Source organism: Giraffa tippelskirchi, chromosome 7 (genome assembly GCF_054371585.1).
Source record: "Giraffa tippelskirchi isolate mGirTip1 chromosome 7, T2T-mGirTip1v1.2.pri, whole genome shotgun sequence".
Taxonomy (NCBI): domain Eukaryota; kingdom Metazoa; phylum Chordata; class Mammalia; order Artiodactyla; family Giraffidae; genus Giraffa; species Giraffa tippelskirchi.
In genome coordinates, this window is record NC_137281.1 from 31,959,966 (window position 1) to 31,987,238 (window position 27,273).

Genomic DNA, 27,273 nt, shown 5'->3' on the forward strand with positions numbered 1-27,273 from the left:
ATACCTTGATGGTGGAGGACATCAACATTTTTGTAATAAGTGGAAACCCAGGGAACCCTTCTTGTCCCTTTAAAGCAAGGCCATCCATCATGATGCTTCACTCACATTCTGATACAACTCAAAGACATTGACCTAGGTACACTAATATCAACTGAGCATCAACACTATTTTAATTCCAGGTGTCTGAGAGACATGAGTCTTTTTTTTTAACTTATACTCTAATGATATATTTTTAAAAATGATGAGAATAATACACACTGATCTTCTCAGTCTCTGAGCGAGTTGTAAAAATTCTTTCACTGGGGTAAACTGAGAGGATTAATGTGTAGACCTCAATCCATCAACTTATTTGAAAAAAGTTGCTGTCTTCCTTGAGGGATTACATCCCTTTTCTCTGATTAGTGGAAACTATACATCACATTCCAAAGTCCAGTGGCTGGCTTTAATTCATGATGACCTTAAACTCTGATGGTACCTAAACTTTACAAGCTACAAGTTACTCCCGTAACTATCATGGAGTAAAACCATTTTATAATCCTTCTTACTGGGATTGGGCCCAGACTCAGGATATTCTGAGTCACGAAAATATGCATCCATAGCAGAGTAGCCACATTGGCATCTTCTCATGCCAATGATAAGATTTCCTTGTTGTTGTTCTTACTGTCTTTTGCCTAGATGTTTGTTTTCCCCTCAGCAATGCCTTGCAGTGATCCAAACTGGATTGGTTGTTGTATTTCTAATTTTTCTCCTTTCAGGTTTTGTTTATAAACATAAACGTATGACCTATTGAATTATTAATATATTAAGATATGGTCAAGTCCTGAAACAAATTTTCGTATTGAAAGATATCATTATGTTACTATCCATATTTCCAAATAGGCAGGGCTATCCATCTGAGTGCTCCCTGAATGGCAGACTTTGATATAAAGGTGGTTTCAAAGTCGAATAAAATGCAGAAGAACTCAAATCTTTTCCCAGAGCCTCCTCATTGCCTGAATGGATTAGATTTCCCTGGACACTCTCATTCCTCAGCTGCTACTTGAATGATTCAGGGACTTGAACTCCTTGCAAACCTTTTACAGATAGATGATTTAATTAGAGCATATGAGTCCAGAAGAACAGAATTACAACTTCAGACATCCTTACCTTGAATTGAACATGTATGATGTCCCTGAGGTTAGAAGTGAGAGGCAAACTGTCTTTAATTCAGAGAATTTTTTTTCACTTGGTCCTGAGATGTAACTCATTTACTCAACAGGAATATTCTGAGCTAGTCACAAACATTTTTATCATGAGCCTTTAGCAATATGGCGGCAGGGGATCTTATGACCGAGTTAACTAAAAGTGCAGGACACAGGAAAATAGCAATATCCGTTATTATGGGAATGCCTGCGTTACTCATTGTACATTAATTAATGAAGAATTATACAGCTATGAGAAGTAATGAGTTGGGCCTCTAACCATTGACAAGATCTCAAAAATATCCGCTGTGTGAAAAGAGAAAGCCTCAGAACAATGACTATACTGTGATCACATTTGTGGTTAAATGTTCATATGTACATTTGCACATTTGTATGCATATATATGTGAAAATAAACATATCAAAAGGCTAGCAATATTTATCTATGAAAAGAGGTATGGAGGGTAAGGAGGGAGGGTAGGGAGAGGGCAAAATAAACATTTTTCAAAATAACTTCAGGAGTACCTACACCGATCTTTGAATCATTAACAAGAATATTAAATGACTAGTGAAATATACAAAGAAGCAGAAAGATAAAACTCTGAAAATATATCAGAAAAAAACACTTCACATGTTAGAACTGATACTACATTATTTACATGATTTGTGTTTACCCGCTTTTCTATTTTCTCTATCTTCCTGTTTCTATAAAATATTTATTACTTTTACAGTAGTCATGATGTAACTAAACAATTAAAATATAAATGTAGTTGAACAATGCCTGGACTTAGACACTTGCCTAGATTAATTCTGATTGGCATTTTATTCATCTGAGTTGATTCTCATAATGCATTTATTTCTTTCATCTCTCTGATGTATTTGTGAGCCTTAGAATAATTTATCTTTGACCTCGGAGCCTTCCAGCTATTTGTGTATTTACTTCTTTTGTAGGGGAATTGGAGTCTGTGATAAATTGAAGGATTCTTTCACTTCCAGGGTTTTCCTGGGTAGATGAAGCTATGTTATGATTTATGCTTTAATTTGGTAGGCAAGAGTATGCCATTCAACTTACTTTCTGATGTACATTTTTATAAGTTCGTTTTTTTATACATTATAAAATGTACTTTTGCAAGTAATCCACTAATGTCTATGACTACAGTCTTTCTCAGTGTTGGCATCAGAGATTCACACCAGCTAAATGTCAAAAGAAAACAGAAAATTATCTGAGTGGGGATCTGATGTATATGCATGTGTTTCTGTATGTGTGCATGAGTTATGTGCACGTGTGTGTGTGTGTGTGTGTGTGTGTGATTCACACATTAATTTTTGAATGAGCTGTCTGAAAGTCACTCTCCCATTTTCTTCCCCTCAGCAATTATAAAAACTGCCCTTCCCAATATGGACAGAGAAGCCAAGGAGGAGTACCTGGTCGTTATCCAAGCCAAAGACATGGGGGGACACTCGGGGGGCCTGTCTGGCACCACAACGCTTACAGTGACCCTCACTGACGTGAACGACAATCCTCCAAAATTTGCCCAGAGTAAGTGAATTCCCCGTGTTGCAGAGCATCTCTGTATGATGTTTTCATTTGAATCTATTTTTAAGTGATTGAATCTAATTTTAAGTGATTTAAAAAACTGACAGCAATCACTGAGTGCCTCTGATGTGCAAGGTAGGGTAAGTCCATGTATATAGGAAACTACCAGTGCTCCTATCATTTGGGTACTAGATGTATCCTCACTTTACAGATTTCAAAGCATATATAAGAACATTTTTGAATATTCGACATAAAGTAAATATCACAGCTGAGTATTAGAACCAGAAAGCCGGGCTGCAAAGATTTGTGCTTCTTTCTCTAGTCCAGGGTATGTCCCGTGAAGAAAACTGGAGAGAATGATGGAAACGCACCTCAGGTATTGCTCTATCAATAGTCCCACTTGTTCTATAAAAGAAACTAAATCTCTAGAGCCTGAGGTGGAGAAGGCAGATATACAGTACACTTGCTGCAAAATATACACTCCTCCTTCCAGTGGCTGGCGGGACATCAGTGATCACCGACTCTCCCAGTCCCTGTGAAAGCTGTGCTTGGCCTCCTAAACCTCTCAACAGCGATCGAGGCAGCCACCATCAGTGAATCAGGAAGACGATCATTATTTGCCAACTTTCCTGTACTCTCATAGAAACCTTTCCTTCTGTGCATTTTGGCAAGGGATCTGCTATTAGAGAGATGATTTAGGAAGGGCTTTCTGACATGGAGAGTCTTAAATTGAGAGAAATGAATGATGAGTAGGAATTAGCTGGAATGAAGTGAAACCATGAAAGGGAGGATGGACATTGCAGCTAGAGGAAATGGATGCCCAAAAGTCCTGTGAAGAAGGGTGTACGGCCCTGAATGAGAACTGAAAAAATTCCACTACAGCTGGAGCGCAGTATGGAGAGCTAGGTTAGGCAGGGAGTCAGTCCTCCTTGGATCTGTAGGCCATAAGTACCATGATCTTTATCCTAATATCGCTAGGAAGTCATTGAAATATTTTAAGTTGTAGGTTGAATAATAGGATTTGATTTTAAGGAAATCAGAGAAAATGGAATCTGGCCTTCTTCCAGGGTCTTTTCCACACTGCAGCCAGGATAGGGATGCTAGAAATCATTCACATAAAAGGTGATGAAAGCCCTGGCAAGCAGGGTCGATCATGTGGTCGTGGAGAGAAGTGATAGATGTTTGAGGGCTAATGGTAACAACAATCTAAGGGTAGACTGCACTTTCAGTCGAGGATGCAGTTTACCCTCTTCCTGACATGAGAGATCAGCTGCCTGCTGGTGCTCTTTGCTAGGATAGGAAATACTTTAGGAAAACCACAGTTTCTGAAGATAGGGAGAAAAGCCAGATGAGGGAGAAGGAGAGTGAGAGAGGGAAAGACAGAGACGGGGCTTGGAAATGACACATTTGAGGTGCTTTGGAAAAATTCTCTGCAAAAATGCCAAGGTAGAAAGAACAGGAAATACTGCATTTCATTAAGCATTTGAGAATCTCCACATCTGGCCATTCATAAATCAGACAACAATGCAACCCTTTTAAGCCGAAATGACTGAAATTAAAAACACTGTCTCTTGCATCTTTCCCCCAATTCTTTTATTCTCTTTTCAGTTGCCATTATAGTTAATACACTAGCATGCAGCTCCTCTTTCTCAGAAAATTATTGTTTCAATTGAGCAGTAGCCTATGAGTTTCAAAAGTGTTTCTTCTCTTAGAAGTAATAATGATTAACTATGATCACACTGAAAGAGATGATGAGAGTAGGAAGAATAACAGTGGATAATGAAATGTTTCACTGGCTTGATTTCTCAAAGCCTCTTGTTGCAGGGCTGGCAGTAAGGTGAGGCCCCTTGCTGTCTTATTTACCTAATAAGCATGCCTCGAGGAATCATCACAAGACCTTACCTGAAATATAAAGTTGGAAGGAAATGGAATCATTACTGATTATGGGGGGAGTGGGAGACTTGTGCCTGACATGATGGTTTTTGGTGCCTACCTTATGAAAAAACTGTTTTGTTCCCTAGTCCCATAATATTATGATTTTAAGAGGCATTTTAATTCCATCGTTAGATAAAAGTGTGCCACTACCATTAGAAAATTTTTCCCATCATATGAAGTTATCCTTTTATACTGGGTACAATGAGGCCTTAGTTTATCCAAGGGACTCAATGACTGAGTTCAAACTAGACTCAGGTAACGTTCTCTAGATTTAATTTTTCCTTTTGGGTTTATGTTCCAGTGAATGTTTATTTCCCCTTGTTCTCGTTACATGGGGACTACAACTTCCTGCTTGTCTGGATTTGGCTTCCCCAGAAACAGGCACTGAGACAAGAATTTGATTATAAGTGGTTTATCTCGGAGATGATCCCAAGGAAGGCCAGTTCGGAGGTGGGAATGTGAGGGAGAGGAGGCTGGAAAGCCAATGCTGTGTATTCTCAAGCCAGCTGCCGCTGGAGAAACTGGAGCTTCATCCCCTTGGGGATGCCCTGGCACCCTGTAAATAAACGAAAGGAAAGAACAAGCTTAAGATTATCCTGCCAGAGAGGTGACGGAGCCAGGGATTTTATCTAGTAAGTTGTGTGAGTCTTTGAGGGGTATTGATTTTCTGAGAGTTCTAGCCTGACAGGCAATGGGCAAAATGGGTTCTGAAGGCCAAAGGAAACCCTCCGAAGTTTGCTGTTGGCTGGAAGACAGGAGTGACTGAAGTGGTAATGACCAGAGTTAGGGCTTGGGGTACCAGCAGCTTCCCCTACACCAATGAAAGCGAGCTGCACCAGTGCAACAGCCAAAGTGATCTGAATAAAAAAGGGACTGATATCACTAATTAGACACATTGTCCTGCCTCCCCCTAGGAGAAGGCACACACACTGTAATTGTATTTTTGCCTAGAGAGTTTTGAAGGTAGGATTTTTGGTCTTCAGAGCAAGGAGGACTTTAGTAACAAGGGGAGTGTTTCATGTGTCTGAACAGCTTGCTGCAGGGCATAGCAGAAGCTTGGTAATTGGATTTTATCAAAAATGGTCTACAAGTCTGTAAATATAAAGGTAACTTCAAAAGTGACTTTCAGTGTGTTACACATTGCATCTATCTGTGCCGAAATTAGCTTAATATTTTATGTTGGGCAACAGTGAATATCCCCAAGGGCAGCCAGTGTGATTATACAGCAAATGGGAAAGAGCATTCATGTAGACTCACTAATATCCTGATATAACTCCGCTCCAAATACATACTTGGTAAACATATGGTTGAGTAAGTCCCATAACTCAGAAGAGTTTCAAAGAGAGATCACTGCTTTTTCTGGGAACTACTTGTCTCTGACTCATTTAAAAGGTTGTATGTTCCACAGTGAAAAGGATGTTTTTGCCTTCCCCATCACTATATTGGTCACATCTGTACACAGGTACCTCGAACAAGAAAGGTGCCCAATAAGTATTTGCTAAATGAATGAATGAATGGAACATATGCAGTGCTCAGGGTCTCTCCTCTTTCCTAAGGTCTGTATCACTTCTCGGTACCAGAAGATGTGGTTCTTGGCACTGCCATAGGAAGGGTGAAGGCCAATGATCAGGATATCGGTGAGAATGCACAGTCGTCATATGACATCATTGATGGAGATGGAACAGCACTCTTTGAGATCACTTCTGATGCCCAGGCCCAGGATGGCATTATAAGACTGAGAAAGGTAAGCTCAGGAAGGTTTTGCTCATCTTCAAAATATTAGTACCTCTTTGAAACGTGAGCATTGAAGATGGTAGGGGGTTGGTGGACTTCCTGATATAACCTTAGAAGGAAAGGAGGTTTGCCTTCTTTAGCTATGAAAAAGTAAGAGTCCTGGGACCTCCCTGGTGGCCCAGGGGCTACGATTCCATGCTCCTAATGCAGGGTGCCCAGGTTAGATACCTGGGCAGGGAACTAGATCCTACATGCTGCAACCCACACGCCACGTGCCACACCCAAGTCCAGGCATAGTCAGATAAATGAATAATAAATAATGTTGGAAGAAATAAGAAGAAAATGTAAGAGTCCTTTTCTCACATCCTATCTCTTGGTCCTACTTTATATCTCAGCGAAAGCTCAGTAAGCGGTGACCATGGTGGTGCTAGCCTGCCGTCGCATCCGTCATTTCTCTCCTGTCGGTGCCTCAGTGTTTTTCCACGAGTTGCAAGAACTTGCTCAGTTCTTGTCCAGAGCCTCCAGCTATGTAGGAAAGTCAACACTGAAGGCAGCCTTCAAGCAATGAGGACAAAGACTTGTGGACAATTTCCTTGGAAGAAATTATCCGGAGGCAGATTGTCTGTGGCTCCTCAGAGGTTTTTCAGTGGGGGGCGAGGGGGGCGGATCCTCATTAGCCCACAGAGGTGGCAAATTCAATGCCTTTTTTATAGAATTCCCCACCCCCCATTTCTGTATTCCTGCTTCCTGGAATAGTTCTAAAACATGCATTGAAGGTTCCCTAGGTCTTCATTGCAGTCTCTGCTTTTAGGGAAACTCAAAGACAGACAAACTAGTCAGCCTGTTATTCTGGCTCGTTCTAGCCCTGAAAGGACAGGGCCCACCTCACTAACATAAGATACTCCAAGTTGTGATCAAATGTCCAAGCAATGAGGTCAGCGAAGCTCAGCTTTGTTTTGTTCCTGGGTGTGAGGCTGGACTTCTCAGGTGGTGTTAGTGGTAAAGAAACTGCCTGCCAATGTAAGAGATGTAAGAGACATGGGTTTGATCCCTGGGTTGGGAAGATCCCCTGGAGGAGGGCATGGAAACCCACTCCACTATTCTTGTCTGGAGAATCCCATGGATAGAGGAGCCTGGTGGGCTACATCCATAGGGTCACAAACAGTCAGACAGGACTGAAGCGACTTAGCATGCACGCATCTGGGGCTACCACTGAAGAAAGAAATATCTCCATAAATAGTACAAAGAATATATGGCGACCTGTGATTGCTTTTGCTCACAACCATTTGTGTATGTGTATGTATGTATGGTAAATGTGAAAAATTCTGTACATTTTCCATATTTATTTCTCATCATGACACATTTCTTTAAAAAAAAAAATGTGTAGAGCACAGTTCAGTATTTTACGGATACGGGCATTTGCAAAGGAAAACGCCCCTTTATCCTCATAACGAGTAGTTTGCTCAGCATTGTACTGCATGTTTGTTGTGCAGTTCAGTTCAGTTCAGTTCAGTCGCTCAGTCATGTCCGACTCTTTGCGAGCCCGTGAATCGCAGCACGCCAGGCCTCCCTGTCCATCACCAACTCCCGGAGTCTACCCAAACTCATGTCCATCGAGTCGGTGATGCCATCCAACCATCTCATCCTCTGTCGTCCCCTTCTCCTCCTGCCCCCAATCCTTCCCAGCATCACGGTCTTTTCCATTGAGTCAACTCTTCGCATCGGGTGGCCAAAGTATTGGAGTTTCAGCTTCAATATATCAGTCCTTCCAATGAACACCCAGGACTGATCTCCTCTAGGATGCGCTGGTTGGATCTCCTTGCAGTCAAAGGGACTCTCAAGAGTCTTCTCCAACACCACAGTTCAAAAGCATCAATTCTTCTGCACTCAGCTTTCTTTATAGTCCAACTCTCACATCCTCACATACATGACTACTGTAAAAACCATAGCCTTGACTAGACAGACCTTTGTTGGCAAAGTAATGTCTCTGCTTTTTAATATGCTATCTAGATTGGTCATAACTTTCCTTCCAAGGAGTAAGCGTCTTTTAATCTCATGGCTGCAATCACCATCTGCAGTGATTTTGGAGCCCCAAAAAATAAAGTCTGACACTGTTTCCACTGTTTCCCCATCTATTTCCCATGAAGTAATGGACCAGATCTTAGTTTTCTGAATGTTGAGCTTTAAGCCAACTTTTTCACTCTCCTCTTTCACTTTCATCAAGAGGCTTTTTATTTCCTCTTCACTTTCTACCATAAGGGTGGTGTCATCTGCATATCTGAGGTTATTGATATTTCTCCTGGCAATCTTGATTCCAGCTTGTGCTTCTTCCAGCCCAGCGTTTCTCATGATGTACTCTGCATACAAGTTAAATAAGCAGGGTGACAATATACAGCCTTGACATGCTCCTTTTCCTATTTGGAACCAGTTGTGAAGTAGTAGAAATTAATTTTAAAACAGATTTGCTGATTCATGAATTGGAAGACATATGATTGGTCACACTGTCAGGAGCCAATAGTTCTGCCCTCTGTCTTGATCAGCAATATGTTGACATGCCTCCGAGCTTACTATCTGACTCTCTCTCTCGTGTTACACAGGGATCTGCTCCCCATGGTCATGCTCTTGAAATCCCCCATTGGGGAGGTCTTGACAACGAGAACCTGGAATTTTCTGGATATACTATAAAATACAAAATCAATTTTAAAAATCAATTTTGAGGAAATAATTGGTTGCATCTATTTTATCTCTGCTGAGCAATGCTTCATTTTGACTTGGATGGAGCTCAGTAGTAAAAGTTGCAAACTGTTTAAAAACTCATGTTTGAAATAGAGTACAGTATAATTATACTTGAGTCAATTATTGAATAACCCAGGGCCACATTTTCCTTGGTTAATGATTCCTAATGTCATTTTTATTGTTATTATTAACTGCTATTCTTTGTTACCATAAGGTGCTTTTATAAACTGGAGCAATTAGCTGTTTGCTGTATTTTTGTTCACCACTATTCATAAACTTGGTAGTATATTCTACACATCTCAACACCAAGAAACACGTGCATTTTACTCTGGAAAATGATGTAGGGAGTCATTTTCCCACAATGCATGAACCCTCTTTTTGGTCCACTAAAGTCCTAAGGACACCAGAATGTGTTCAGGTTGGGCTGAGAATTTAGCAGAGGATAATCTGCTATATCCAATGGCATTTGTGAAGAATTTGAAATTACATAATTGTTACAGTTGGGGCTGTTGGAAAATTGTGAAAATGCTGATGTTGATATGTGTATTCATGGGTATGTATATATATGTGCTTAGAAATTTCAGAATAGACAGGATTGAGTATCTGCTTTATTAGAAAATATCTCTCAAGAAAAGTCCAGTCCAATTAGAAAAAAATTCAAATATAAAAATCAACACAAAATATTGAACTAAGTATATATATACATACATATATATACATATATATATACATACATATATATACACACATATATATATTTAAGCTTGTAGGAGAGTTCTGAAAGAGTTTGGTAATGCTGGCTTGTGTTCAGGCTTCTTCTTTTTTAAAAAAAAAAATTTGCATTGCAGATGTAAAGTTCAATTTCTTATAGGAAATTGCAGTGCAAGCCTAAATTATCTTTTTGAACCTTGACAGAAGTACATCCTTGACATCTGAAGTATTATGCCCTGCTGAGAGAATTGGACAGTGAGGATTCTGACGCAGATGGGCTTTGGGTTGTTTAACAGGACTGTGTTCTTTTACCTTCCCTCTATTTACTTAGATCATTAAGTCTTTGGGGCTTTTAAGGCAGGAAGAATTAATAGGTCAGAAATATTTTCAGTAATGGCGCAATGAGGTAATTTCGCATTGCTTTTAAGTGGTTTGTAGAAGACACAGTAAGTCCTAGCTATCTGTATATCTACTGATCTCCCTCTTCCTCCCCTTAAATATAAACACAGGTAGGAGAAGGCAATGGCACCCCACTCCAGTACTCTTGCCTGGAAAATCCCATGGACAGAGGAGCCTGGTAGGCTACAATCCATGGGGTCGCTAAGAGTCGGTCACGACTGAGCGACTTCACTTTCACTTTTCCCTTTCATGCACTGGAGAAGGAAATGGCAGCCCACTCCAGTGTTCTTGCCTGGAGAATCCCAGGGACGGCGGAGCGTGGTGGGCTGCCGTCTGTGGGGTTGCACAGAGTCGGACACGACTGAAGCGACTTAGCAGCAGATATGTATCTGCATACATCTTTATATGCCCCCCTGCTTCACAGCATGGAACTCATAATAGAGACCTTCTAAGAATGCCCTAAAAAAGAATAAACTTCATTTTAGCCATGATCAGCAAAGCAGTGATGCTCTGGAAGTGAAATAAGAAAACACTGTTGGGGGGAGAGCAGAAGATGGCGGAGGAATAGGACGGGGAGACCACTCTCTCCTCCACAAATTTATCGAAAGAACATCTGAACGCTGACCAAACTTCACAAAACTACTTCTGAAGGCTGGCTGAGGACGTCAGGCTTTCACAAAAACTGCGCATTATCTTCAAAAGAGGTAGGAGAAATTATAAAAGATAAAAAGAGAGACAAAAGAGTTAGGGACGGAGACCCGTCCCGGGGAGGGAGTCGTAAAAGAGGAGGAATTTCCAAGCACCAGGAAACCCTCTCACCGGCGGGTGTGGGGGAGGATTTTTTATCTCGGAGGGCAACGTAACTGGGAGGAAAAATAAATAAAATCGACAGATTACGTGCCTAAAGCAACTCCCAGCAAAGAACCCCAGACGCTCGCATCATCCGCCACCAGCAAGTGGGGGCTGAACGGAGAGGAGCGGGCGGCATTGCCTAGGGTAAAGACCGGGCCCGAGTGCCCCGAGGGCAATCTGAGGGAGCTAACGTGAGATAGTAACCTAAACTGTGGGACAGCGAGAGAGAGAACTATCCCGCGAAAAGCCCAACTCTAAGGCACTGCCGGCCCGCTCACAGAACAAAGGACTGAGCGATACCAGAGGAGAGCTAGCCGGCTGCGGACTGCGCCATCCCCCGCCGGACACAGCGGGCAGGCGGGGCCCGCCAGAGCCGGAAAGGGGCAAACTCGGCTCCAGAGAGGGCACCCCCTACCAAACTGCAAACAGGCTCCCAGTTTTTTAAGCAAAGACTGCCTGAGATCCCGGAGGGTCGACAGCAGCCGGGAGGGTCGCAGCCAGAGACCAGCTCCCCAGAACCGACACAAAGCACACCGGAGCCGGGCGCGCCCGTAAACCGAGGCGGGGACCAGGGAGGTGATAAGCCGCACCGCCCCAACAGGGGACAGCGCCCTCGCCAAACTCCTGGCCGCCTGGGCAGCTCCGACCGGGAACGGCACAAGCCGCGGGCAAAATCGAGTCTGCGCCTTTGTGGAGTAACCGGGAGCCTGAACCTGAGCGGCTTAGTCCTGGGAAGTGCACGCAGCTCAGGGCCCGCTCCCCGGCCGAGTAACCTGAAGCCTGAGCAGGGTAGACGGGGAAAGCACACACGCCGTGAGCGGGGGCGAACCCAGTGCGGCCGAGACACTGCGAGCTTACCACACACACGCCAGAATTGCAGTGTTCCTTCCTCCCCACAGCACGATTGAACAAGCGAACCTAAAGAGATCACCTCCACCGCTTTGATGCAGGGCGGAAATTAGATACTGAAGAGATCTCCAAACAGAAGCCAAATAAACAGAGGGAAGTGCTTTGGAAGGGACAGGCCAACAGATTAAGATCCCTGTAGCTAATACCGACTGCATTAAAAAGGACCTACAGATTTTGAAAAGTATAAGCAGGAATAAGGATCTATCTAAAACTGAGCAGATCCCACACTGCTCACAACAGCTCCAGAGAAAGTCCGGGATATATATATTTTTTACTATTATTATTTTTTTTAATTTTTTTTTAATTTTTTTTTTAATTAAAAAAATTTTTTTTTCTCTTCTTTCCTTTTTCTTCAAGTCCTCTATTACACCTTTAAGTTTCATTTTCATAACCCACTATTAACTTGCAAAAAAAAAAAAAAAAACCCTATTTTTGAAGCAAACTACATACATATATCTTATACCTTTTGTGTTTTTTTTTTTTTAATGTTTTTTTCCTGTTCTACATTTTTTTACTGTTTCTTTTTTTACTGTTTTACTGTTTTTTTTTCTTTTTACACTGTTCCCTTTTTTCTTTTTTTTTTTTTTTTTTTTTAGATTGTAAGTTTTATAAGAGTCTAACCTCTACTCTAGATTTTTAATTTGTGTTTTACATATTTGATATCAACTTTGTACATTTAAGAACCCAATCTTTAGGACCCATTTTTACTCAGGAGTGTGATCACTGGCCTGATCACTCTGTCCCCCTATTGATGCTCTTTCTTCTCCCCCAGGGAACCTCTATCTCCCACCCTCCTCCTTCTCTTCTCAACCCAATTCTGTGAATCTCTGAGGGTGTTCTGGGTACCGGAGAACACTTCAGGAACAGGATACTGCCCAGATCTCTCTCTCCCCTCTTAATTCCTCCCTTTCTACTCATGCTCACCTCTGTTACCTTCCTCCCCCCTCTCTATGTATCTCTGTGAATCACTCTGAGGGTTCCAAACTGTGGAAAGCACAGAGGGAAGTGCTTACTGGCTAGATTGCTCTCTCCACATTTGAATTCCCCTCTTCCCCTCCTGGTCACTACAACCCACCCCCCCCACCTCATCTCTCCATGTAACTCAGTGAACCTTTCTGGGTATCCCTCACTGTGGAGAATCTTTTCACCATTAACCTAAAAGTTTTATTATTGAGGCTGTATGGAAGGAGAAGTCTTGAGGCTACTGCAAGAATAAGACTGAAAGCCAGGGGAAACATTAATTAATAAGAGACCATCCAATAGCCTCCATAAATTCACTGAAACCAAGCTCCACCCAAGAGATAATAAGTTCCAGAGCAAGACATACCACGCAAATTCTCCAGCAACGCAGGAACATAGACCTGAGCATCAATATACAGGCTGCCCAGAGGCACACCAAATCCGTAGACATCTCAAAAATTAATACTGGTCACTCCATTACACTCAAGAGAGCAGAAATCCAGCTCCACCCACCAGAACACCGACACAAGCTCCCCCAACCAGGAAACCTTGACAAGCCACCTGTCCAACCCCAACCGCAGTGAGGAACCTCCACAACAAAGAGGAACTTCATACTACCAGAATACAGAAGGGCCACGCCTAACACAGCAATCTAAACAAGATGAAAAGGCAGAGAAATACTCAGCAAGTAAAGGAAAATGAGAAATGCCCACAAAGCCAAACAAAAGAGGAGGAGATAGGGAATCTATCCGAAAAAGAATTTAGAATAAGGATAATAAAAATGATCCAAAATCTTGAAAGCAAAATGGAGTTACAGATAAATAGCCTGGAGACAAAGATTGAGAAGATGCAAGAAATGTTTATCAAGGACTTAGAAGAAATAAAAAGGAATCAATATAGAATGAATAATGAAATAAAGGAGATAAAAGACACTCTGGAGGGAACCAACAGTAGAATAACGGAGGCAGAAGATAGGATAAGTGAGGTAGAAGATAGAATGATGGAAATAAACGAAGCAGAGAGGAAAAAAGAAAAAAGAATCAAAAGAAATGAGGAAAACCTCCGGGACCTCTGGGACAATATGAAACGCCCCAACATTCGAATCATAGGAGTCCCAGAAGAAGAAGATAAAAGGAAAGGCCATGAAAAAATACTCGAGGAGATAATAGTTGAGAATTTCCCTAAATTGAGGAAAGAAATAGTCACAGAAGTCCAAGAAACCCAGAGAGTTCCAAACAGGATAAACCCAAGGCGAAACACCCCAAGACACATATTAATCAAATTAACAAAGATCAAACACAAAGAACAAATATTAAAAGCAGCAAGGGAAAAACAACAAATAACACACAAGGGGATCCCCATAAGGATAACAGCTGATCTTTCAATAGAAACCCTTCAGGCTAGAAGGGAATGGCAGGACATACTTAAAGTAATGAAAGAGAATAATCTACAACCCAGATTACTGTACCCAGCAAGGATCTCATTCAGATATGAAGGAGAATTCAAAAGCTTTACAGACAAGCAAGAGCTGAGGGAATTCAGCACCACCAAACCAGCTCTCCAGCAAATGCTAAAGGATCTTCTCTAAACAGGAAACACAGAAAGGATGTTTCAACACGAACTCAAAACAACAAAGTAAATGGCAACGGGATCATACTTATCAATAATTACCTTAAATGTAAATGGGTTGAATGCCCCAACCAAAAGGCAAAGGGTTGCTGAATGGATACAAAAACAAGACCCCTATATATGCTGTCTACAAGAGACCCACCTCAAAACTAGGGACACACACAGGCTGAAAGTGAAAGGGTGGAAAAACATATTCCATGCAAACGGAGACCAAAAGAAAGCAGGAGTCGCAATACTCATTTCAGATAAAATAGACTTTAAAATAAAGGATGTGAAAAGGGACAAAGAAGGACACTACATAAAGATCAAAGGATCAATTCAAGAAGAAGACGTAACAATCATAAATATATATGCACCCAACATAGGAGCACCACAATATATAAGGCAAATACTAACAAGTATGAAAGGGGAAATTAACAATAACACAATAATAGTGGGAGACTTTAATACTCCACTCACGCATATGGATAGATCAACTAAACAGAAAATTAACAAGGAAACACAAACTTTAAATGATACAATAGACAAATTAGATTTAATTGATATTTACAGGAGTTTCCACCCCAAAACAATCAATTTTACCTTTTTCTCAAGTGCACATGGAACTTTCTCCAGGATAGATCACATCCTGGGCCATAAATCTAGCCTTGGTAAATTCAAAAAAATTGAAATCATCCCAGCCATCTTCTCTGACCACAATGCAGTAAGATTAGACCTCAATTACAGGAAAAAAACTATTAAAAGTTCCAACATATGGAGGCTAAACAACACGCTTCTGAATAACCAACAAATCACAGAAGAAATCAAAAAAGAAATAAAATTATGCATAGAAACGAATGAAAATGAAAACACAACAACCCAAAACCTATGGGACACTGTAAAAGCAATACTAAGGGGAAGGTTCATAGCAATACAGGCGTACCTCAAGAAACAAGAAAAAAATCAAATAAATCAACTAACTCTACACCTAAAGCAACTAGAGAAGGAAGAAATGAAAAACCCCAGGGTCAGTAGAAGGAAAGAAATCTTAAAAATTAGGGCAGAAATAAATGCAAAAGAAACAAAAGAGACCATAGCAAAAATCAACAAAACTAAAAGCTGGTTTTTCGAGAAGATAAACAAAATTGATAAGCCATTAGCCAGACTCATCAAGAAACAAAGGGAGAAGAATCAGATCAACAAAATTAGAAATGAAAATGGAGAGATCACAACAGATTCCACAGAAATACAAAGGATCATAAGAGACTACTACCAACAGCTATATGCCAATAAAATGGACAACTTGGAAGAAATGGACAAATTCTTAGAAAAGTATAACTTTCCAAAACTGAACCAGGAAGAAATAGAAGATCTTAACAGACCCATCACAAGCACGGAAATCGAAAGTGTAATCAGAAATCTTCCAGCAAACAAAAGCCCAGGACCAGACGGCTTCACAGCGGAATTCTACCAAAAATTTAGAGAAGAGCTAACACCTATCCTGCTCAAACTCTTCCAGAAAATTGCAGAAGATGGTAAACTTCCAAACTCATTCTATGAGGCCACCATCACCCTAATTCCAAAACTAGACAAAGATGTCACAAAAAAGGAAAACTACAGGCCAATATCACTGATGAACATAGATGCAAAAATCCTTAATAAAATTCTAGCAAACAGAATCCAACATCATATTAAAAAGATCATACATCATGACCAAGTGGGCTTTATCCCAGGAATGCAAGGTTTTTTTAACATCCGCAAATCAATCAATGTAATACACCACATTAACAAATTGAAAGAAAAAAACCATATGGTTATCTCAATAGATGCAGAAAAAGCCTTTGACAAAATTCAGCATCCATTTATGATTAAAACCCTCCAGAAAGCAGGAATAGAAGGAACATATCTCAACATAATAAAAGCTATATATGACAAACCCACAGCAAACATTATCCTCAATGGTGAAAAATTGAAAGCATTTCCCCTAAAGTCAGGAACAAGGCAAGGATGCCCACTTTCACCACTACTATTCAACATAGTTTTGGAAGTTTTGGCCACAGCAATCAGAGCTGAAAAAGAAATAAAAGGAATACAGATAGGAAAAGAAGAAGTAAAACTCTCACTGTTTGCAGATGACATGATCCTCTACATAGAAAACCCTAAAGACTCTACTAGAAAATTACTAGAGTTGATCAATGAATATAGTAAAGTTGCAGGATATAAAATTAACACACAGAAATCCCTTGCATTCCTATACTCCAATAATGAGAAAACAGAAAGAGAAATTAAGGAAACAATACCATTCACCATTGCATCAAAAAGAATAAAATACTTAGGAATATATCTACCTAAAGAAACAAAAGACTTATATATAGAAAACTATAAAACACTGATGAAAGAAATCAAAGAGGACACAAACAGATGGAGAAATATACCGTGTTCATGGATTGGAAGAATTAATATAGTGAAAATGAGTATTCTACCCAAAGCAATCTACAGATTCAATGCAATCCCTATCAAGCTACCAATGGTATTTTTCACAGAACTAGAACAAATCATCTCACAATTTGTATGGAAATATAAGAAACCTCGAATAGCCAAAGCAATCTTGAGGAAGAAGAATGGAACTGGAGGAATCAACCTGCCTGACTTCAGACTCTACTACAAAGCCACAGTCATCAAGACAGTATGGTACTGGCACAAAGATAGAAATATAGATCAATGGAACAAAATAGAAAGCCCAGAGATAAACCCACGCACATATGGACACCTTATCTTCGACAAAGGAGGCCAGAATATACAATGGAGAAAAGACAATCTCTTTAACAAGTGGTGCTGGGAAAACTGGTCAACCACTTGTAAAAGAATGAAACTAGAACACTTCCTAACACCGTACACAAAAATAAACTCAAAATGGATTAAAGATCTAAACGTAAGACCAGAAACAATAAAACTCCTAGAGGAAAACATAGGCAAAACACTCTCCGACATAAATCACAGCAGGATCCTCCATGACCCACCTCCCAGAATATTGGAAATAAAAGCAAAAATAAACAAATGGGACCTAATTAAAATTAAAAGCTTTTGCACAACAAAGGAAACTATAAACAAGGTGAAAAGACAGCCTTCAGAATGGGAGAAAATAATAGCAAATGAAGCAACAGACAAACAATTAATCTCAAAAATATACAAGCAACTTCTGCAGCTGAATTCCCGAAAAATAAATGACCCAATCAAAAAATGGGCCAAAGAACTAAACAGACATTTCTCCAAAGAAGACATACAGATGGCTAACAAACACATGAAAAGATGCTCAACATCACTCATTATTAGAGAAATGCAAATCAAAACCACAATGAGGTATCATTTCACACCAGTCAGAATGGCTGCTATCCAAAAGTCTACAAGCAATAAATGCTGGAGAGGGTGTGGAGAAAAGGGAACCCTCTTACACTGTTGGTGGGAATGCAAACTAGTACAGCCACTATGGAGAACAGTGTGGAGATTCCTTAAAAAACTGGGAATAGAACTGCCATATGACCCAGCAATCCCACTGCTGGGCATATACACCGAGGAAACCAGAATTGAAAGAGACGCGTGTACCCCAATGTTCATCGCAGCACTGTTTACAATAGCCAGGACATGGAAGCAACCTAGATGTCCATCAGCAGACGAATGGATAAGGAAGCTGTGGTACATATACACAATGGAATATTACTCAGCCATTAAAAAAAATACATTTGAACCGGTTCTACTGAGATGGATGAAACTGGAGCCCATTATACAGAGTGAAGTAAGCCAGAAAGAAAAACAACAATACAGTATACTAATGCATATATATGGAATCTGAAAGATGGTAACGAGAACCCTATATGCGGGACAGAATGAGAGACACAGATGCATGGAACAATTTTATGGACTCTGAGGGAGAAGGTGAGGGTGGGCCGTTCTGGGAGAATGGCATTGAGACATGTGTATTGTCATATGTGAAACAGAGCACCATTCCATGTTCGATGCATGTGACAAGGGCTCGGGGCCGGGGCAGTGGGATGATCCAGAGGGATGGGAGGGGGAGGGAGGTGGGTGGGGGGTTCGGGAAGGGGAACACATGTAAACCCATGGCTGATTCTTGTCAATGTATGGCAAAAACTATTACAATATTGTAAAGTAATTAGCCCCCAAGTAAAATAAATAAATTTATAAAAAAAAAAAAAAAAAGAAAACACTGTTGGGATTAGTGCTAAATTATGCTTTATAGTGTCTCCATGGACTAAACAATGATTATTTCTCATTCTTTACATTTCACACACTGTTGCAGAAATGATAAAAATATTCTTCCCAGATAGAGATTGTGTTCGATGCTGCCTTATCTCTGACCAGCAGAGGCCTGATTAACTGACTGATTGGTATGCAGGTCACGCCATCACTAGTAAAATTTTATTATGACTCTGAAGTGAAATTTTGATGGCACGATTCATGACTGTGAATATTTTGTGAATTCCAAGTGAAATGAGCAAAACAAAACAAACCAGTAGGAGATGAGATTCACTGAGCTTGTATAATAAACAGATATCAATAAATGCCTGTAAAATTTACAGGTTGAATATGGGGGATAGGAGAGTGATCCCATTAAGACTCACAAATGGGCTTAAATGCACATAACGATCATCCATCAGTGTTATACTCATTTGTTCTCGCGGCTGTGGTCATTAGTGAGAAACATTCATCTTTGTCATTTCTTAACAGCCTCTGGATTTTGAGACCAAAAAATCCTATACACTGAAGGTAGAGGCAGCCAATGTCCATATTGACCCGCGTTTCAGCGGCAGGGGGCCCTTTAAAGACACGGCAACAGTCAAAATTGTCGTCGAAGATGCTGATGAGCCTCCCGTCTTCTCTTCACCGACTTACCTCCTGGAAGTGCATGAAAATGCTGCTCTCAACTCGGTGATTGGGCAGGTGACCGCTCGTGACCCCGACATCACCTCTAGTCCAATAAGGTATTTCTCTTTTAAAAGGAAGATTCGCTATGGCCTGTGACAAGCAAATCAGTACAGAATGTAATTATGTATGCAGTCCATGTGGCTGCCTTTGAGACAGTGCTCACATGGCCAAGGGATTTTGGTCAACATGCACCACGCTTGTGTCTATGGGTGTGTTACACACACACGTGCCCACACACCTGGGAAGAGCTATATATAATGCTCAGAGCCAGAAATGCTAAGATGAAGAACGCTGTTTGGCTTTCAGAGAGCACAGTGAAAAGGCCAGATCACATGTATTTTGCAGTGCATTTGGGTGGATCCTTTATATTACATTGTTTTTGCTTGTTGTGCATTTGTTTTTTTCTAGCATTAGAAAAGTATTGCAATTTTTTTTCTTTCTCCTTTGACAATCACATGGATTATGTATAAAAATTTAGAGGCATAAGGTCATCGTCTTAGAGTGTTAAGAGACCCCCATCTTATTTCTGTATTTGGGTTTGAAATTATCTTTTTATTTATTTTAAAAGATAAAATTATCTTTTTATCTTTTATCTTTGATGGGCATTTCTGATCGGTCAGCGTATCTGCATGGGTGCCTTTTAGACAAAAATCTTTTTCTGCTATTTCAAAAGTACCCTTTGTTTATACTTTCCCTGCTCAAAAATTTTCCCAAGATGAGAAATATAACCCTTTATTAAGGTTTTGCTTCTTTTTTTTTAGAAATGAGGCTCAGTTCTGGGGCTTTTTGTTGTTGCTGAACTGTGTACATCTTTTCTGTTTTGCCAGTCACTCAAATGATGGTGCAGATGCTCAAGCTAAATAGCTTTCTTCCGAAAAAACACTGAAAATCTATAACTTGTCCACTGGTCTCCAAGGGTGAAGTGTTGGTTAATGATGTGTTTGAGTGTGGAATTCAAATATTTTCTGAGAAATGTTTATTGAAAAATAGAGAGAAAACTATATAGAAGAATACAGTTTTAAAGAATTGTCCAGTTAATTTATGAGTTAGATGTCAGCTTATATCCAAGTCATTCAGTTTCTAAATTATGGGGACCTAGGGCAGATATTTTTCTAATTACTTTTTTAGAGAAAATCTAGATAGACAAATGGCTTTCTGAAAACTATGTTTATTCAATTCTTGTTCCTGTATTAAATTCCCAATACTCCCGAGGGTGCTGAAACTCTGAGGCTGGAGGTAAAACACATTGGAGTCGTCAGTGCCCCAAATAATTTGTGTCTGAGCAAAAAAGAATTCTTTTCAGATCCAGAAAAGTTGGTTTTAACACAAGCCATTTTGAAATTCAGGATATAATATCTCATAAGATATATGAGATATGATATATGAGATATAAATATCTCATAAGGATACCAAAAAAATGCCTTCTTCAAAAGAACTCAACCTCTAAGAAGGTAAAACTCCACGTGGGGAATTGAGGAATGGCCAGTTGCCTATTCTCTGCTCTAAAGGAACTCAACATGCTGTAGACACACAGAATCCTCCCTATTGGCTAAGAGAACCATGCCTCTAAAAGGGACAAGAATTGGATACCAGGGAAGAAAGAATCCAGAAAGTTTACATAGATGTCCATTTTCTGACTAAATGATGAAGTTGTGAAATCACTTTATGCTGAAATTCTAATATAAATAGAGGCAGTGATACTTGTTGAGTAAATGAATCTGCCCCATTTTCAACTGTTACCCCATTTCTTCTGAAGGAACACAGAACAGAGCAGTTACCACTTTCTTCACATCTTTAAGCATCAGAGACAGAATAATGACGAGGGTAAACAAGACTGAACCAACCGAGAGACCAGCCGTGGGCCAGCTTAGCACTTGGTTTGTCAAGATTTCCGCTCCTGTCAGCAAAGACCCCATAGGGGCCAGGAGCAAGCCGAGCTGAGGACCCTCAGGGAAAGTGGGGGTTCAGATATCAGGGGAGTCCCGGGTACACCCCAGACATGGAATCTGTAGTACCAGCAGGAACTAACTTCCTGTGCGGAGACATGTTCTTCATCAGCTAGAGATGAAGTTTGAGGAACTTTTGACACTGAAGCAATACTAACCTCAAATGGACAGAAATGGGTAAAAATCCAGGTTCAGAGCTCCCCATGTTTTACACGTTTTGTAATCTATCTTTTTACTTATGTTAAAACAGATATTTTTATAATCATTCCAGATCACAGGGACTCCAGTGACTATTATCATTGTAGTTGATTGTTACGGCTATTGCTGTTGTTGTTTTGTTAATTACTGTCACCCGCATAAAAGGCAGGTGTGTAAGAAACTTGAAGCTGCTTAGCAACAACTTCCCAATTTGGAGGCATTTCATTTCCAGGCAAACTGAAGGGGGCTTGGAGCCGTGTTCCCAGGAAGAGATGGACAGGTGAAGTGCCATTTGATGACACAGGCATGTCTGTAGCTCTGGTAGAGGGCAGGCGAGTGCTATTAATAGTTCCCTTGGCATATGTGCGTGTGTGTGTGCAAATTCACTTCAGCCACGTCCAACTCTCTGCGATCCCATGGACCGTACCCGCCAGGCTCCTCTGTCCATGGGATTCTTTAGGCAAGAATACTGGAGTGGGTTGCCGTTTCCTTCTCCAGGGGATCTTCCTAACCAAGGGATTGAACCCGCATCTCTTAAGTCTCCTTCATTGGTAGGCGGGTTCTTTAATACTAGTGCCACCTGGGAAGCCCAGATGGCATATGTGGCCCCACCCAAAGAAGGGGTGAACAGTGTTTCAGATCATTTCCAGCAGGTCTTTAATGCATTATTCAGAAAGAGCGCCCCACATGGTTCTGATTGGCGGTGGGTTGGCTCCATGGGATAAGAATGTAAGAACCACCAACTGCATTTTTTCAGTATCTGTTCTGCATTTTTGCAGTTATTCCCCCTCCCACCCTAGTCCCCCAGTTGGGTTGTGGAGAGCAGCTTTCCTCTTTCTATGCACAATTGGTTAATTTGTGTAGAAAATTAAATGTCCTGACTAGCCAAAGCAGTACAGAGTTCCTTCTAAGTCTAGCAGACAGATTTAGAGCCATTTAACCTTTTAAAACAGGACTAGAGGACACACATATTCAGGGAATTATCAAGTAACAAATAGTAAAGCATGATTGTTTCTTTAGGACTGTTGTATTTTACATACTAACAAGACAGTATCCATCTTTTAGGGGAATGTTTACTTTGCTATCCAGCAAGAAATAGGCATTTATTGTGGCATCTTCCATGTTAAAACATGTAGTCATTAATTGGCTGGTCAACTTCCTCTACGACTCAGCTTCTTTTGAGAGCTCACTGTCAGGCTAAAAATATCAATGTATTTAAAAATTCTTATAACTAAACATGTATCTGTGTCTATAAACATACCTGTATCTATATCTACGTTTGTATAATCACAGGGCAAACAAACAGTGACACAGAGACAAAACACAAAGGCAAAGAGACAAAAAAAGGCAAAATCTCCCTTCCAGGAGCATGTGCTACTTTCTTCATTAGCGCATGCCTCTCAGTGATATAGGATATAGTTGTGTAAATTATTTAAAAGATGCCATGTCTTAAAACTACAACAGACTGTTTCAAATCCTGTCACTGCTACTTCCCAGACAGACTCTGGTCTCTGGAATTCTCTTTGAGACTCAGCTTCTTCTTTGGTATTCTGGGATAATATCATCTTCCTCAGACAATTACTGAAATAATTAATTTGTTAAATAAAATAAGTGGGGTTATTAGGACTCCCAACTAATAAAGCCACCATAAATTTCATATCTTAAATGCAAAATAAAAGCCTAGTACTCGTTTTAGCAGAGATTCTTCTACTAAAGGTTGCTGACTGTGCAGGATTGTCTTTTTCTTTTCACTTATCAGTTGCATGCTAAATAGTCTAATTAACCTCATTTAGTCTAATTTGCCTTTGCTGCTGTGGTGAATATTGCTACTAGTGAGTGCTTAATATGTGGCAGAGATGTGCTACATGGGTTCATTTCATTCTTTAACACCTCTATGAGATAATGTGTATACTCATTTAACAGATGAGGAAGCTGAGGATAAAAAGACTATCTTGCTCACACAAATAGTCAAGGATGGAACTGTGGTGCATAGCCATTTTTTTGTCTTTCTTTCTGACCATACAATGCCTGCTTTCTATCCTTTGTCACACTCCCTTTCTTTCCTGTGATTTCTGTGACACAAACTGTGTCTTGACACCTTGGGATGGCTTAGCAGGACCAACTTTTTCTACAAATCTTTTTTATTTGTTTATTCTAAGTTTCAGGTGTACAGAATTATAGTTAGACTATAATGTTTATAGTATAAGTGTTATACTATAGTATGTACTATAATGTTATGTTATAGTACAGATGTTTGTAGTATAAACATCGTTATACACTACAGAGTTTTCACCACCACAAGACTAGTCACCATCTATCACCGTACAGCTAACCACCCTCGCCCATTTCAGCACCTCCAAAATCCTCTTCCCTTCTTGTAGCTATTCTTCTCTATGAGTGTGTTTATGTTTTATTTTGTTTTAGATGGCACGTATAAGTAAGTTTATATGATAATTGTTCTTTCTCTGACTTACTTTACTTAACATAATACCTTCAGGGTCCATCCACATTTTCACAAATGGTAGGATTTTATTCTTTTTCATGACTGAGTAGTATTCCAGTGTGTTGTGTTTGTGTGTGTATGTGTGTGATCTTCTCTATCCATTCATTCATGAATGGACACTTATGTTGTTTCCATATCTTGGCTATTATAAATAAGGCTGCTCTGAATTAGCAGGATCAATTTAATTGAAATACAAAAACCATTCATTTCCTAACTGGTTTCATTCAATTCAGGATACACACCAAGAAAAAGGAGAGTATACCAGGTCTGTGAAATTAACCAGAGAATGGGTGGAGTGTTTCTTGCTCCTTAGTCTAGCCCATTTGTGTGGGTCTGTTACTATCAGCTTTGAACCAAATTATGATTAGGGAGGTAACAGGAGAAACAATAGTTATTTGATGAATCAGGCATTGTGTTAAGTTTCTATTATGTATCATTTCACTTAATTCTCACAAAAGACACCTGTGAAGTACTCAGTATGATTCCAGTTTTATGAGGAAGGAAACTGAGGGTGTTTCCTCTGCATGGTGATATAGCAGGAGGTGTGAGGGCAAGGGTTAAATCCAGATTTCTTCTTACCATTGACCACTATGTCTGCACATGCTTTGCTAGGTCCTGGCATTTTGTATGAAGTGTAGGATGATGACAGCTAATGTTTACTGTTTACTTTGTGACAGACACTCTGAAACAGTGTTAGAGGCAGTAAGTTATTTATACTTAAGGCAAACTTACTAGCACAATTGCTTAGTTGCTGTCATGTCCAACTCTTTTGTGACCCCATGGACTGTAGACTGCCAGGCTCCTCTGTCCGTGGGATTTTCCAAGCAAGAAAATTGGAGTGGGTTGTCATTTCCTCCTCCAGGGAATCTTCCAGACCCAGGGATCAAACTCACATCTCCTGCATGGGCAGATGGATTCTTAACTGCTGAACCACCGGGGAAGCCCCTACTAGCACAGTTCAGTTCAGTCGCTCAGTCGTGTCCGACTCTTTGCAACCCCATGAACTGCAGCACGCCAGGCCTCCTTGTCCAACACCAACTCCCGGAGTCTACCCAAACTCATGTCCATCGAGTCGGTGATGCCATCCAACCATCTCATCCTCTGTCGTCCCCTTCTCCTCCTGCCCTCAATCTTACCCAGCATCAGGGTCTTTTCAAATGAGTCAGCTCTTCGCATCAGGTGGCCAAAGTATTGGAGCTTCAGCTTCAACATCAGTCCTTCCAATGAACACCCAGGACTGATATCCTTTGGGATGGACTGGTTGGATCTCCTTGCAGTCCAAGGGACTCTCAAGAGTCTTCTCCAACACCACAGTTCAAAAGCATCAATTCTTTGGCTCTCAGCTTTCTTTATAGTCCAACTCTCATATCCGCACACGACTACTGGAAAAACCATAGCCTTGACGAGACGAACCTTTGTTGGCAAAGTAATATCTCTGCTTTTTAATATGCTGTCTAGGTTGGTCATAACTTTCCTTCCAAGGAGTAAGCGTGATTTTAATTTCATGGCTGCAATCACCATCAGCAGTGATTTTGGAGCCCCCCAAAATAAAGTCTCTCACTGTTTTCACTGTTTCCCCATCCATTTGCCATGAAGTGCCATCTACTAGCACAGAGTAGGTGTTAATTAAAGGTCAATGCTTTCATGTAAGCCTGCTCTGGCCCATTTTTTTTCTACCCAATAAATTCATGTCAAGTGTATATTTATTGTCACCATGGCATTGAGATGGCATGTGACTGTTTTCTTTTTAGATGGCTGCTTCCTACTTGTCTTTCAAAGCATTTCCCATATGTCTACATGAGCTGCTTAAATTAAAAGTGGGAATGATGGCTATTCAGCAGTCAAACTGGGTTGACACATAACCATGGTGGCCACAGTGCTCTGTTGTCCTAACTCCTCTTTTGAATTTAAGTGCCCGCTCAACACAAGACTCTGCTTTTTTTTTTTTCCTTCTTGTAGTCTGGCATTTTTGCAATTCATCTCAGACACCAGGCTTGCTGTTAACGAGCTCTTTTCCTGAAAGCACTTCTGATGGTCCTGATATCCAATGGTGCTACAGTGGAAATATTTCATAAAGAACCTGGTAATTGTATGGTGAATAAACTGGGTATCGATTGACTCTCTCCTCAATCTGGCAATAATTCCCAAGACACCTTGTCTTTTTTTGCTGTTGTTTTTAATTGTGATAAGAACACTTTACATGAGATCTGTCTTTTTAACAGATTTTTAAGGGTACAATACAGTGTTGTTCACTAGAGCCTCAGCTTGTGCAGAACGTAACTGACACTTGATAGCAGCTTCTCACTCCTCCCTTCCCCAAGGCCAGCCGGGCAACCACCGTTCTATGCATCTACGACTCTGACTGTTTTAAGTGCCTAATATAAGTGAACGTCGCTCAGTCGTGTCCAACTCTTTGCGACCCCATGGGCTATACAGTCCATGGACTTCTCCAGGCTAGAATACTGGAGTGGATAAGCTGTTCCCTTCTCCAGCGGATCTTCCCAACCCAGGAATCGAACCGGGGTCTCCTGCATTGCAGGCGGATTCTTTACCAGTGGAGCTATCAGGGAAGCAGGAGCCCAGGAGGAATACAAGTGGAATCATGCTATAGTATCCTTTGGTGACTGGTTTCTCTTACTTAGCACAATGTCCTCCAGGTTCATCTATGTTGCTGCACATTACAGAATTTTCTTCTTTTTGAGGCTAAACAATATTCCATTCTGTCTATATACTACATTTTCTTTACCCATTCATCTGCTGATGGCCATTTACATTGTTTCCACTTCTTAGCTATTGTGAATAATGCTACAGTGAACATGGGGGTGCTAATATGATTTCAGTTCTTTTGAATAAATGCCCAGAAGTGAGATTGCTGAATCATATGGTCATTCTATTTTAATTTTTTAGGAACTTCCATACTGTTTTCCATAGCTGCTGTACCACTTTGCTTCCCTAGCAACAGTGTACAGGGGTTTAGTATCATACAAGGAGTCTTTTAAAAGCAATTAAAGCTTGGTCATTTAGTTCCTGCACACTTTTAGCCAATTAAAATTTGAATGTTTCCCATTTCAAAAGTACCAGCTTATCCAAGTCATTTTTCCCCCAAAAAACCACTGTACTG

The 27,273-nt window shown here is 40.5% G+C and overlaps 1 protein-coding gene across 5 annotated transcripts in view; it reads left to right on the plus strand.

Moving 5' to 3' along the window:
• Positions 1 to 27,273, plus strand: part of CDH8 (cadherin 8) — a 1,308,359-nt gene that overhangs the window by 1,141,506 nt on the left and 139,580 nt on the right. For all 5 annotated transcript variants that reach the window (XM_081511605.1, XM_081511603.1, XM_081511604.1 and 2 more), the window contains 3 exons: positions 2,553 to 2,720; positions 6,209 to 6,396; positions 19,308 to 19,561. In XM_081511605.1, coding sequence (XP_081367731.1) covers positions 2,553 to 2,720; positions 6,209 to 6,396; positions 19,308 to 19,561 — 610 coding nt within the window. The remainder of the gene's footprint in view (positions 1 to 2,552; positions 2,721 to 6,208; positions 6,397 to 19,307; positions 19,562 to 27,273) is intronic.